This window comes from Pristiophorus japonicus, chromosome 5, assembly GCF_044704955.1.
Source record: "Pristiophorus japonicus isolate sPriJap1 chromosome 5, sPriJap1.hap1, whole genome shotgun sequence".
Lineage (NCBI taxonomy): Eukaryota > Metazoa > Chordata > Chondrichthyes > Pristiophoridae > Pristiophorus > Pristiophorus japonicus.
The window spans coordinates 128,093,385-128,105,889 of NC_091981.1; the positions used below are offsets into that span (position 1 = coordinate 128,093,385).

The 12,505-nt window shown below is 44.6% G+C and overlaps 1 protein-coding gene across 4 annotated transcripts in view; it reads left to right on the forward strand.

Annotated features, from left to right (window-relative positions):
* Nucleotides 1-12,505, forward strand: part of LOC139264450 (alpha-1,6-mannosylglycoprotein 6-beta-N-acetylglucosaminyltransferase A-like) — a 157,382-nt gene that overhangs the window by 107,489 nt on the left and 37,388 nt on the right. For all 4 annotated transcript variants that reach the window (XM_070880948.1, XM_070880949.1, XM_070880950.1 and 1 more), the window contains one exon: nucleotides 8,931-9,077. In XM_070880948.1, coding sequence (XP_070737049.1) covers nucleotides 8,931-9,077 — 147 coding nt within the window. The remainder of the gene's footprint in view (nucleotides 1-8,930; nucleotides 9,078-12,505) is intronic.

The window sequence follows — 12,505 nt, forward strand, 5'->3', positions numbered from 1 at the left end:
TCTTAGAATAAGGTGGAGGGGAGATGTTACTGTTGTAACTGTTCTCAAATTTAAAGTTTTTTGTAAGTTATGTAAATTTACAAGTTTAAAAGTTTGTAAGTGATCGTAACTGAAAACTTTAAAATTTGATACAAGAATATTTTTATTGAAGTTAAGTTAAGTACGAACAAGTGTTAAACTTTTGAATAAAATATATTTTAAATTATAACTGAATCATTTACATTATTTGTTCCATTATTAACACAACTTTTGAAGTAAACAAAAATAATTTCCATCATTTGTTCCATTAACACAATACAACATTACGGAACAGGTCCAAACAGTAAACATGGTCCATGTGGAATAGCTGTCGCTGAGCCTTCAGGCAGCTGCTGGCGCAATGCTTGAGAAATCATTAAAGGAACATGATGGCCCGCCCTCCTCCGCCATCGTGCTCCGGGTTCAGGTAGTTGCATGGCTTCCTCGTCCTCGTCATTTGCATCTTCCTCATCTTTATCATCAGCCTCTCTCGCCTCAGGTGGGTCTTCTACTACCATCTGCTGCTGGCTCATGATGGCTAAGTTATGTAGCATGCAGCACACAACAGTGAACTGACCGACAATCTCAGGGGGGGAGTGTAGCAAGCAGCTTCCGGAATGGACCAAGCTTCGGAGACGCTGTTTCAAGATGCCAATGGTCCTCTCTACGATGCTGCACGTCGCAATGTGCAAAATGTTGTATTCCCGGTCAGCTTCCGTCCGGGTTACGTGTAGGGGCGTCATGAGCCAGGTGACAAGGCTGTACCCTTTGTCTCCCAGTAGCCTGCTCTGCCCTTCAAGCTGCTGCTGAAACATGGCAGATATAACACACTCGCGTAGGATGAACACATCATGGGTGCTCCCAGCGTATCTTGCATCAACTGCCATGGTGGGATGCATGTTGTTATGTCTCAAATAAAGCAATGTGACTGAGTACTGTAGACTTGAGTAAGTGTGACCTTAGTCTCTTTATTCTGACTCCAGAGTGCTTGCACAGCATGTGAAGCCTGCTTATATGCAGTGCTCCCAAGGGATGCTTGGATCCCTTGGGACTCCAACAGATGCGCCCTCTGGTGGCGGTAGAATGCTGCTTACAAGATGTTGCATACATAACATCACTCCCCCTGCCCCCCCCCCCCCCAAAAGTCAATAGTACACTTATTTACAGGGTGAGATGACCTGGGGCTTTCCACTCCCTAGTCGATTGTCTCGGTACAAACACAGGTACAGGTGAGTTGGTTCAGCCTTCGCTGGGCTGCTGGGCAGCTGGCCTTGCTTGGCTGCTGGGGATGATGAGTTCAGCTTCGTGGTCAACCGTGATGTCAGTTGCCACTTGTGTGTGTATCGGAGGGTCGAAGTTGGTGGTGTCCTTTTCAGGCTGCTCGTGGCTTCTGTGAATCGCAGTTTGGCTTGGACCAAATGCTTTCTGCAAGTTAGTCCATTTGCAAGTTTGATCTCAAATACCCTACTCCCTTCTTTGGCTACAACAGTGCCCGTAAGCCATTTGGGACCATGTCCATAGTTGAGTACAAATACAGGGTCATTGACTTCAATATCGAGTGAGAAGTTTGCGCGATCATGGTACATGCTTTGTTGATGCCGCCTGCCCTCGACATGATCCTGGAGATCAGGGTGGACAAGAGAGAGTCTTGTTTTGAGTGCCCTTTTCATGAGCAGTTCGGCAGGGAGAACCCCGGTGAGCAAGTGGGGTCTTGTGCGGTAGCTGAGCAGGACTCTGGACAGGCGGGTCTGCAGGGAGCCTTCCGACAAGCCTTTCAAGCTTTGTTTGATGGTTTGGACTGCTCGTTCTGCCTGGCCGTTGGATGCGGGCTTGAACGGGGCAGATGTGACTTGCTTGATCCATCCTGGGTGGGTACTCTGTAGGTTGTGTATGAACTTTCTTGGGCAAAACCATGCGATTACCCCACAAAAACAGCCCGTCTGTATGGACATTTCGTCTTTGCGCCGCTGGAACGGCTTGATCTCTTCATGCATCTCCACTGGGATGCTGGACCAGCTCCCATGGAGGACACAGTTTTTTACAAGGGACAGTAAAGGATCCTGGCTGGTACAGGTCCTGATCTGGTGGGCCTTAACGGGTGACTTTTCATTTTCAAATGCATCCATCACCAAGAGCAAGTCTGCAGGCTGTGCCATTTCCACCCCGGTGGTGGGCAATGGTAGCCGACTGGGAGCATCAGCGTAGTTCTCTGTGCCTGGCCTGAGGCGAATTACATAGTTATGTGCAGACAGCGTGAGCGCCCATCTTTGGATGCGAGTAGAGGCATTGGTATTAATACCTTTGCTCTCTGAGAATAGCGATATGAGAGGCTTATGGTCAATTTCTAACTCGAACTTAAGCCCAAACAGATACTGGTGCATTTTTTTCACCCCGTAAACACATGCCAGAGCTGCTTTTTCAATCATGCTGTAGGCCCTTTCAGCCTTGGACAAACCCTGGACGCATAAGCGACCGGTTGCAATGTTCCCGACTCGTTTGTTGTAACACACACCTGACCCCGTACGAAGACGCATCGCAAGCTAGCACTAAACGTTTACCTGGGTCATACAGAACAAGCAGTTTGTTGGAACATAACAGATTTCTGGCTTTCTCAAAAGCAGTCTCTTGTGATTTCCCCCATACCCAGTCCATCTCCCTTGTGTAGCAACACGTAGAGGTTCTAGCAAGGTGCTTAACCCGGGTAGGAAATTACCAAAATAATTGAGCCCCAGGAACGACCGCAGCTCCGTCACGTTCTGTGGTCTCTGCACGTTCTTGATGACCTCCGTCTTGGCGTCGGTGGGTCTGATGCGATTCTTCTCCCTCAGAACTTGACCTCTGGCGCCAGGAAATCACATTTCGAGCGTTTCAACCCGAGTCCCACGCGATCTAGCCGACTTAAAACCTCTTCCAGGTTCTGCAAGTGTTCGATGGTGTCGTCCTGGAAAACCACAGTGCGCGGAATCGACTTTAGCAGACTCTCCATGTTCCTTTGAAAAATAGCCGTGGCCGATCGAATCCCAAACGGGCATCTATTGTAGATGAGCAGACCTTTGAGCGTGTTGATGCAGGTGAGGCCTTTTGAAGATTCCGCCAGCTCCTGCGTTATGTAGGCCGAGGTCAGGTCCAACTTGGTGAACGTCTTCCCTCCTGCCAGCGTCGCAAATAGGTTGTCTGCTTTGGGTAGCGGGTACTGGTCCTGCAACGAAAAACGGTTAATTGTTACTTTATCGTCCCCACAAATTCTGACCGTGCCTTGAGAACCGGAACAATCGGACTGGCCCACTCATTGAACTCAACCGGTGCGATGATGCCCTCTCATTGCAGCCTGTCCAGCTCGATCCCCACTTTCTCTCGCATCATGTATGACACCGCATGTGCCTTGTGGTGGATGGGTCATGTACCGGGAATCAAGTGGATCTGTACTTTCGCCCGAGAAAAATTTCCGATGCCTGGCTCAAACAAGGATGGGAACTTGCTCAAAACCTGGGCACATGAGACTTCGTCGACGGACGAAAGCGTTCGGATGTTGTCCCAGTTCCAGCAGACTTTTCCCAGCCAGCTTCTGCTGAACAGTGTGGGGCCATCTCCTGGTACAATCCATTGTGGTAGTTTGTGCACCGCTCCATCATAGGAAACTTTTACTGCTGCACTGCCAATTACAGGTTTCAGCTCTTTAGTGTAAGTTCACAGCTTGGTATGAATATGGCTCAGCTTGGGCCTTTATGCCTTGTTGCACCACAGCCTCTCGAAGGCCTTTTTGCTCATGATAGACCGACTCGCACCTGTGTCCAATTCCATGGATACTGGAATTCCGTTGTTCAACTTTTAACATGATCGGTGACATTTCATGGTGAAGGTGTGTACCCTGTACACTTCTGCCTCTTCGGTTCGGGTCTCTAGTTCAGTTTGATCCGTCAGGGACCGGTCTTCCTCTGCAATGTGGTTGTTTGCAGGGTTTGCAGCTTGTCTGCACATTCGCTGGAGGTGTCCCATTGTTCCACAGCCTTTGCACGTATAATGTTTGAAGTGGCATTGATGGGCTCGATGATCACCTCCGCAGCGCATTCACACTTGATGGCGGACTCTGAGTCATCTGAGGTCGTGCAGCTGCAGGCATGTACGTTCTGCCATATGCATTCCTGCCTGAAAATGATGTTACTTTGTGTACAGTACTTGCCGATGCATCTTTATGCTGCAAAATGTGTTTGGTGTTATTGCTGGTGGATATAAATGCCTGGGCTATCGTTGTGGCTTTACTCGGGTTTGGTGTTTCAACAGTTAATAGTTTGTGAAGGATAACCTCATGGCCAATGCCAAGCACAAAAAAGACTCTTAGCATTTGCTCCAGGAATCCACCGAATTCGCAATGTCCTGCAAGGCGCCTTAGTTCGGCGACGTAGCTCGCCACTTCCTGGTCGTTGACACGTATAAAATCGATACCTTGCCATCATAACATTCTCCTTTGGATTTAGGTGCTCCCGGACCAGCATACACAATTCTTCATACGATTTGTTTGTTGGTTTCACCGGAGCAAGAAGATTCTTCATGAGGCCATAGGTTGTTGCCCCGCAGATGGTGAGGAGATTGCCCTTCGTTTGGCAGCATTCTCATTCCCTTCCAGCTCGATGGCCACGAAGTATTGGTCAAGTCGCCCCACAAAGGCTTCCCAATTGTCACCACCTGAGAATTTCTCCAAGATACCAACAGTTCTCTGCATTTTCGCATGATGGTGCGTTATCTATTACTCGTCACCAATTGTTATGTCTCAAATAAAGCAATGTGACTGAGTACTAGAGACTTGAGTAAATGTGACCTTAGTCTCTTTATTCTGACTGCAGAGTGCTGGCACAGCATGGGAGGCCTGCTTATATGCAGTGATCCCAAGGGATGCTAGGATCCCTTGGGACTCCAACAGATGCGCCCTCTGGTGGCGGTTGAATGCTGGTTACAAGATGTTGCATATATAACACGTCATCATAGACGAGCTGCACGTTCACGGAGTGGAAGTCTTTTCTGTTCTTGTACATCTCGGAATCCTCCAAAGGTGCTCGCAAGGCGATGGGTACAATCAATGCAGCCCTGTACCAGCAATCCGGGAGAAGCTCACAGCCCTTTCACGCATTGCCTGAGCGATCATGGGGAGCTTTATATAGTTATTCCTCCGGGCATATAGTGCAGCTATCACCTGCTGAATGCAGACATGTGTTGCATGTTGAGAAATGGCGCACACATCACCAGTTGTAGCTTGGCAGGATCCACATGCATTGAATGAAAGTGCAGCTGTAACCTTCACTTCAACTGACAGGTCTGCTTTTACCAACTCTCAGATCTCAGTTACAAGTTCTTTGCAGAAACACAGTCTGCATCACTCAGGTGCGGGTACGAACTCCTGTCTCAATATACCTGACGTGGGTAAGGCCTCCTACTCATCACCCTATGGGTTCTAAGGTTCCTTATACGATGACGTTGAATCAATTGTCTCCTCTGCAACACCATGATGCAAAAGGCTCACACAAGGTATGGCATTGTCAGTATTGCCCCCATGCTTAAATTTTACCTTTGCAAGAAGCTTAAAACGGCAGGCAGGCAGGACAGATCCTTTATTCTCCCTGCAGGTCTGTATGGACCACACCCAGGCCTGACCAGGTGCAGTGATCGGGACCTCCTCCCTGCCAACCCCTGGGCTACATTTGATGGATAGTGCAGGTTTCTGATGCCTTCCGATCGCCCCCCCCCCCTCCCAACCCTGCCACGGGCTTCCTTTGCAGCCGAACCCCTGTGTGTGGGCACGGGACCGATTCTGCTGGCCAACGCTCTGACCCTCGAGCCCTGTTGGCAGATGTTTGGTGGTGGCGTGTCAGTTGAAAGAATATGAAAAGTTACAGAATAACATCAAACTTCCATTTACTGCGTTATAAGGTAGTAAATGGAATTCGTCTTTATTATGTATATTTAAGTCTTCTTGACTCCCTCCAAAACTTTGCTGAAAAGCAATGGCATCTTTCTGCGCCAATCTTTCAATGTGCGCTGCTTTTTCATAACTCACCAGAAGGTTTTTCGCGAGTAGTCAGATGCATCGACCTCGGAGACATTTTTGGGGGCAAACTTCCATAATTGACAAAAACTGGCGCAGACTTCGAGTTACACCCTCCATGACGAAAAAAAAAACGAACCTAAAAAAATCATTACACTGGCACAGATTCCTTGGGGAAACTTTACTTTTAAAAAAACTTACACCAAAAAAGCGGCGTGCGCCAAAAAAAGGCGCATATCACTGGGGAAAATTGAGCCCATCGACTGATTACAGCACGGAAGATTGAAATTCGGCCCGTCAAGCCTGTGACGGCTCTCTCTCTCTCTCTCTCTCTCTCTCTCTCTCTCTCTCGAGCACCTCAGCTAGTCCCACTCCCCTGCCCTTTCCTGGTAGCCCTACAATTTTTTTTCTTTCAGGTACTTAGTCAACTCCCTTTTGAAAGCCGTGATTGAATCGACCTCCTCCACCCTTTCAGGCAGTGTATTCCAGATCCTAACTACTTGCTGTGTAAAAAAACGTTTTTTCTTATGTCGCCTTTGGTTCTTTAGTCGATTACCTTAAATCTGTGTCCTCTGGTTCTCGACCCTTCTGCCAATAGGAACAGTTTCTCTATATCTACTCTGTTCAGGCCCCTCATGATTTTGAATACCGCTATCAAATCTCCTCTCAATCTGCTGTGCTCTGAGGAGAACACCCTCAGCTTCTCACTATCCATGAATCTGAAGTCCCTCATTCTTGGAATCATTCTTGTAAACCTTTTCTGCATCCTCTCTAAGGCCTTCACATCCTTCCTAAAGTGCAGGGTCCAGAATTGGATACAATACTCCAGTTGAGGCCGAACCAGTGTTTTATACAGGTTCATCATAATTTCCACGCTTTTGTACTCCACACCTCTATTCATGAAGTCCAGTATCCCATAAGCTGTATTAACTGCTGCTCAACCTGCCCTGCCACCTTCAACTTGAGCACATATATCCCTAGGTGTCTCTGTTCATGAACCTCCTTTAGGATTGTACCCTATTTCTTCTCGTTATTTCTACCGAAATGTATTACTTCACACTTCTCTGCATTAAATTTCATTCTACTATCTTCAGTAGTTGAGGGCTTTGCCAATAATCTGTAATGTATACAAGCATTACCTTAATGAAGTTTATCTCGCATTAAGATAAAAGTACATCACCTTCAAAAGATATTTTGCAAATCTTTTCTTGTTTGCTTCAAAACTCACTGCAATTATATGAATTACCTCAAAGTACAGCGACGTAGATTGTATTAATGGCCCAATTGCAGAGTTCATTCGTTTGCAAACACAATTGTTGAATCATATAATTCTGTCACTTCTACACAAACAAAAAAACTTTGTAAAACACTTTTTCATGAACATAGTGCACCTTTAATCTATCTCATTGCATTTACTGCAAACCTCTGCCTGATGTAAACATTTTAATAGACTAATGTAATTGTTCTCCTGTAGTTTATTATTTACTCTTGCACAGCATCTCACATAGTATAATCAAATGTTTCACGTTTTTCAAAATTTGTCACTACTCTATTTGAAATTAATTGGCTCCAAATTTGCGGTGGTTAATAACACGAAAGAACAGTATTTCCTATTATTACCCATTTGAAACTGACTACAACTTCAGGATGTAGTGCATGCATATGTGAACATGGAAATCCTGAAGCTGCGGTCAGTCATTCACTGCTCCGATACTATCTGCGCTGTGCTCCCCCCCCCCCCCCCCCCCCAATAGCCGGCAATCAGGGAAATCAGTGAAGCTGACTAAAACTTTGGCTCTTCCGCAGTAATGTCGTGGTTCGCTACCCCTTTAAAAGTTAGACCCTTTTGGATTAAGTATAACTGGGGTTTTAACAGCATATTGACTGCTAAACAAACAGTACGGCCATGGAAAACTCATTTTAATATTTTATCCATTTTAATAACATTAAAAAAATTTAAGTACTTCAATTTTTTTTAATTAAAAGTTTGTTCATCTTTAGTTCAGGTTTACTTTTCCTCCATGTGAGAGCCCCAATCTTTGTTTTGCTCTCTAACATTTTTTAAAAGGAGCTTACTCACTTCCTGGTCTGTGAGAATTCGGCATTGTGATTGGCTGCTTGGACAGCTTGTTACTATCACGGCAGATCGCATTACGGATTCCCACTAAACTACGCTGATTTCAACCACACATCAGAAAAAACAAACTTCTCACTACAGAGATCACGAGACCTTTGTGGGAAGCTTACTTAGGGGCCAGAGGCAAATGCCTTTGCTTCGCTGACCACAAATTACAGGCCTATGTTCCATTTACTGACTGAATTAAACAAGGATTGACTTATGTGTTTGTTTGTAGATATTTAGAGGAACATAATATTTGCCCAACCAAGGTTTCTAATATTTTGCTATATATATGTTTGAAAGACTGATGCATATTTGGTTAGATTTTAGAGAGATTAAAATGCTAATGATTGTAGAAACTCTACATTCATTCCCTCCAGAAGGTAACAATTTTTAAAGCTATCGTTGTTTCCTTGAGGTTTTTGCCAATTCCCTAATGACCATCAATCTCTCAAATTGATTGCTATTGATACTACTTTGAGGCCTTCACATACGCTCATTGTATGGCAAATACAACTGCTTCTCAAGAGGCCAGAAAAATGTAGAAATGGGTTTCCTCCCCCCCCTCTAAAATTCCCCTCTTTCCCCCCCGCCCACCCCAATCCGCATTATGTTAATTATTTGCCCTAAAGAGACCAGGATTTCTACTAGAGCCTCTGTCAATGTATGTTACTGGAAAAATAAATGTTTGAATTGTTAATATGATGAAAGTGATGAGTGCAGTATTAATTTGTAAATATTGATTTCATCCTTTAGGTTTTTGTGGGACTAGGATTTCCCTATGAAGGTCCTGCACCCCTAGAAGCAATAGCAAATGGCTGCATATTTCTGAATGTAAATTTTAACCCTCCAAAGAGCAGGAAAAACACTAATTTCTTTCAAGGGAAACCAACTTTCAGAGAGGTGTTGTATATGAGATATTCATAATTCAGTTTGAATTAAGTGTTTAAACTTGCCATTTATGAAGTTAAATCACAATTATAAAATGTTAACCATACTGCTATATGAAAAATGTGTTTCAGTGACTACTTTCCTATAGAGGTGATGGGAGACTAATTTCATATCTATATTATAACTAGTCAATCTCCAAAGGCATTGCACTTGGGTAGTCAATAAAATTAGATTTTTTTTTAAGGACAAACTGGATTAGGGGGTGGGGATAATGGAACCAGTGTGGAGGATTGGGGCGGGGAGAGGAGTGGGTGGCCGGGTGGTAGGGAGAAAACAGTGGAAGAGGAGGGGAAAGGAAGGGAATGTTGAGGAAGGGGAATTCTGGTCAGAGGAGAATTGAAATATAGAATAGCCAACCATTGGGGGAAGCCAATGGAGGAGGGGGATTGTGGGTGTGAAATGTATTTGGCGGAGGAGTTATTATAAAAGGGGAAACTAAATAGGACAAGGGTGAGTGGGCAATACAGCAAGTGGGATGTTGAAGGGGGAAAAGGATTAGCAGCCACTGGGTGGGATGGAATGGGAAATGCAGCCAAAGCGGTACGGGATGACTCGGCATCATGTTTATCACAGGGAGAAAGAGAGTGGAATATTGCTTATCGGGAGCAGTAGGGGTGGGGGGAAGGGCCTGTAAACTTGTTCAGTAGGGGTGAAGGGAGACCGGCTCTTCCATTTGATGGATGATACTGCTTGCTTGTCCCCGGCAGTTCTGTCCAGTCAGAAAAATCCACTGCTTTTCAGCTTCTGTATTTCTTCATTGGGGCCAGAATCTTGTTCAATATAGAGGAGGTGTGTTAGGTGGTTGGGGCCATAATGTTGCTCAGCTGGTATAGTGGGGGAGAGGGGGGAAGTGGGAGTGGGTGGTTACAATTTTGCTCAGTGGAGTTGAGATTGGGGGCTGAAATATTGTTAATTGGGGAGATGGCTATGGGTAGAAATATTTTGCAGTCAATCAGTCATCTAAAATTATGTTTGTAGTGCTACCTATAAGTGCAATACCTTTAAAAGATAAGGCCACTTACTGTTTTTATGTACTGTATATGTATTACTAAGTGTGTGTTTCCATCTGTTCTCCCTTTATAAATGAAATATGAATGCTGTTGATCCTCATTTGGGGATAATGTCTTAGCGAAGTTATTCAGTCTGTGAGCATTAGGATTCTGAAAATGTCAGGTATGAAAAAGTGTTCTAGTTTCAACTATGTACGTTAATTTGACTATTGTACATTTGTGGGCTCAGTAAATCCTTAACCTTAATACCTCTGGTGATTCAAAGATATAAACAAAAAAAATTTAAAAGTCTTACTCTGACAAATCACTCCAATCCTTTCATGTTATCCCTTCCTGAAATTTTTGTTGCTCCACCCTTCTTTTCTTCACATTGCAAAGGTAATTTATCCCAGAAACATGTTGACTGAATAGGGAAGCAAAACTAACCAGGATGATACATCATTGAAAGTTTTGAAGGTGAAAGCTGGGGTGTGTAAATGTACAATGAAGGAAGAGGATATGGGGAAGTACAGAACAAGAGGAGAAACGCCAAGAAACCGATGAAAGATACAAAGAGGGAACATGAGAGAAATATAGCAGTAACTCTAACAAGGCATTCTTTAAATATATCAGGGGAAAGAAAAGGATACAGTGAGTCATTGAACCTTTAGCAGTGGTGGAGTGCTGTCCTAGTCCAGCGAACTGACAATTATTAAATCATTATTTTCTAACTGTTCTTACCACTAAAAAGGAGGTTGAGATGCTTTAGTTGAGAGGGGACTTTAAAGGAGATTATCTAGACGAGCAGGGCTCTGATTTGGGAGACCCAACAATGGTTCAGAAGGGACAGGTCAAGTTCAACCAATTTACTGGAGTCCTTTCGAATCACAGAAATTTACGGCACAGAAAGGAGACCATTCAGCCCATCGTGTCTGTGCCAGCCAAAAAGAGCTATTCAGCCTAATCCCACTTTCTAGCACTTGGTCAGTAGCCCTGTAGTTTAAGTGCATTTCCAAATACTTTTTAAATGTGATGAGGATTTCTGCCTCTACCATCCTTTCAAGCAGTGAGTTCCAGACACCCACCACCCTCTGGGTGGAAAAAGTTCTCATCAACTTTCTTCTAATCCTTCTACCAATTATGTTAAATCTACTAAGTAGTTTAAATACTTTGAGGTTACAAATCTGGTGAATAAGGAGAGGCAGGAACTCAAGAAGACAATTTGATACACTTGCTGAAGCTTGTCAATTTTGCTCCTGCCCATTACTTACCTGCATTGCATGTGCCATCAGTTTGAGTAGGAAAATCCCTTCCTAACATTTTAATAATGCTCTCCCTTTAAGTGGAAGTATTTGTTTCTCCACAGGATTTTGCTGTGTAACTGGCCTACTTAAAGAACATTCATGTTATGTACATCTGCCATAAATCAGTCCAACTGCATAATTATTTCAGATCTTTCTCAATGTCTCCACTCTCATTTCTGCTTATTGTCTGGCCAAATAGCGTTGTGCCTTCAATAAATGTAATACTACTACAGAGGCATCATTCCATAGCACTCAAATATCGTAAATAGCATGGGCCACAGGACAGATCCTTGTGGAACTCCACTGGTTATTTTTTCCCAGGCTGAGAATTTCCCATTTATCTCCAATGCCTATCTTTGAATAATTTGTAACTGCTCCACAAGCTTTCAGCTATTGTGCCAATAAATGAATGGTCTTCCACATGTTATGTTAAAAGAGAGGGATGGCAAAACCTCAGGCACGTTTTATTGCTTTTCTGCTTGTACTCCTCTATTCTAGCGTAACACATACTGGAACAGTCATTTGCATCAGCTGATGTGATTACACTGTGTTGTAACTATTAGGTAACAGAATTTGATTTCCTGTGCACTTCAGGCTTGTATTTCCGTTCCAATATCTGGGTATTTGAAAAACAGAATTTAAACTTGGTAACCAAACAATAAGCTCTGCAGCTTGGAACAAAAATTGGGACCACAGTAACATAGGGCTGTATTTTAATGGGGAAGGTGGGTTGGGAACAGGGTGGGTGGCAGGAAATTTAATGGCAAGGCCTGACTTGCACGGAAAACCTCTGTGTCCCACCTTCAGCCAGACAGATCGAAGGGCTGGCTGGCAGGAAGACTTTTAGCACTAGGCTGCAGAGAGGAGGGAAAAATCACGTGGGGGCCAGAGCAAGGGGAGGAGTGGGGGTCGGGTGAAGATCAGGGGCTGGGACCAGCACAGGGTGGGGGTCAGGGCAAGTGGTTGGAGAACGATCAGGGCCAGAAACAGTGTGCAGGGGGGGGAGGGTAGCCAGGGATGCTGGATTCCGGAGGTAAGTGTAAAGGCACTTCCTCCTGGATCCAGCAGTCCTCGCCTTGCATTCGCA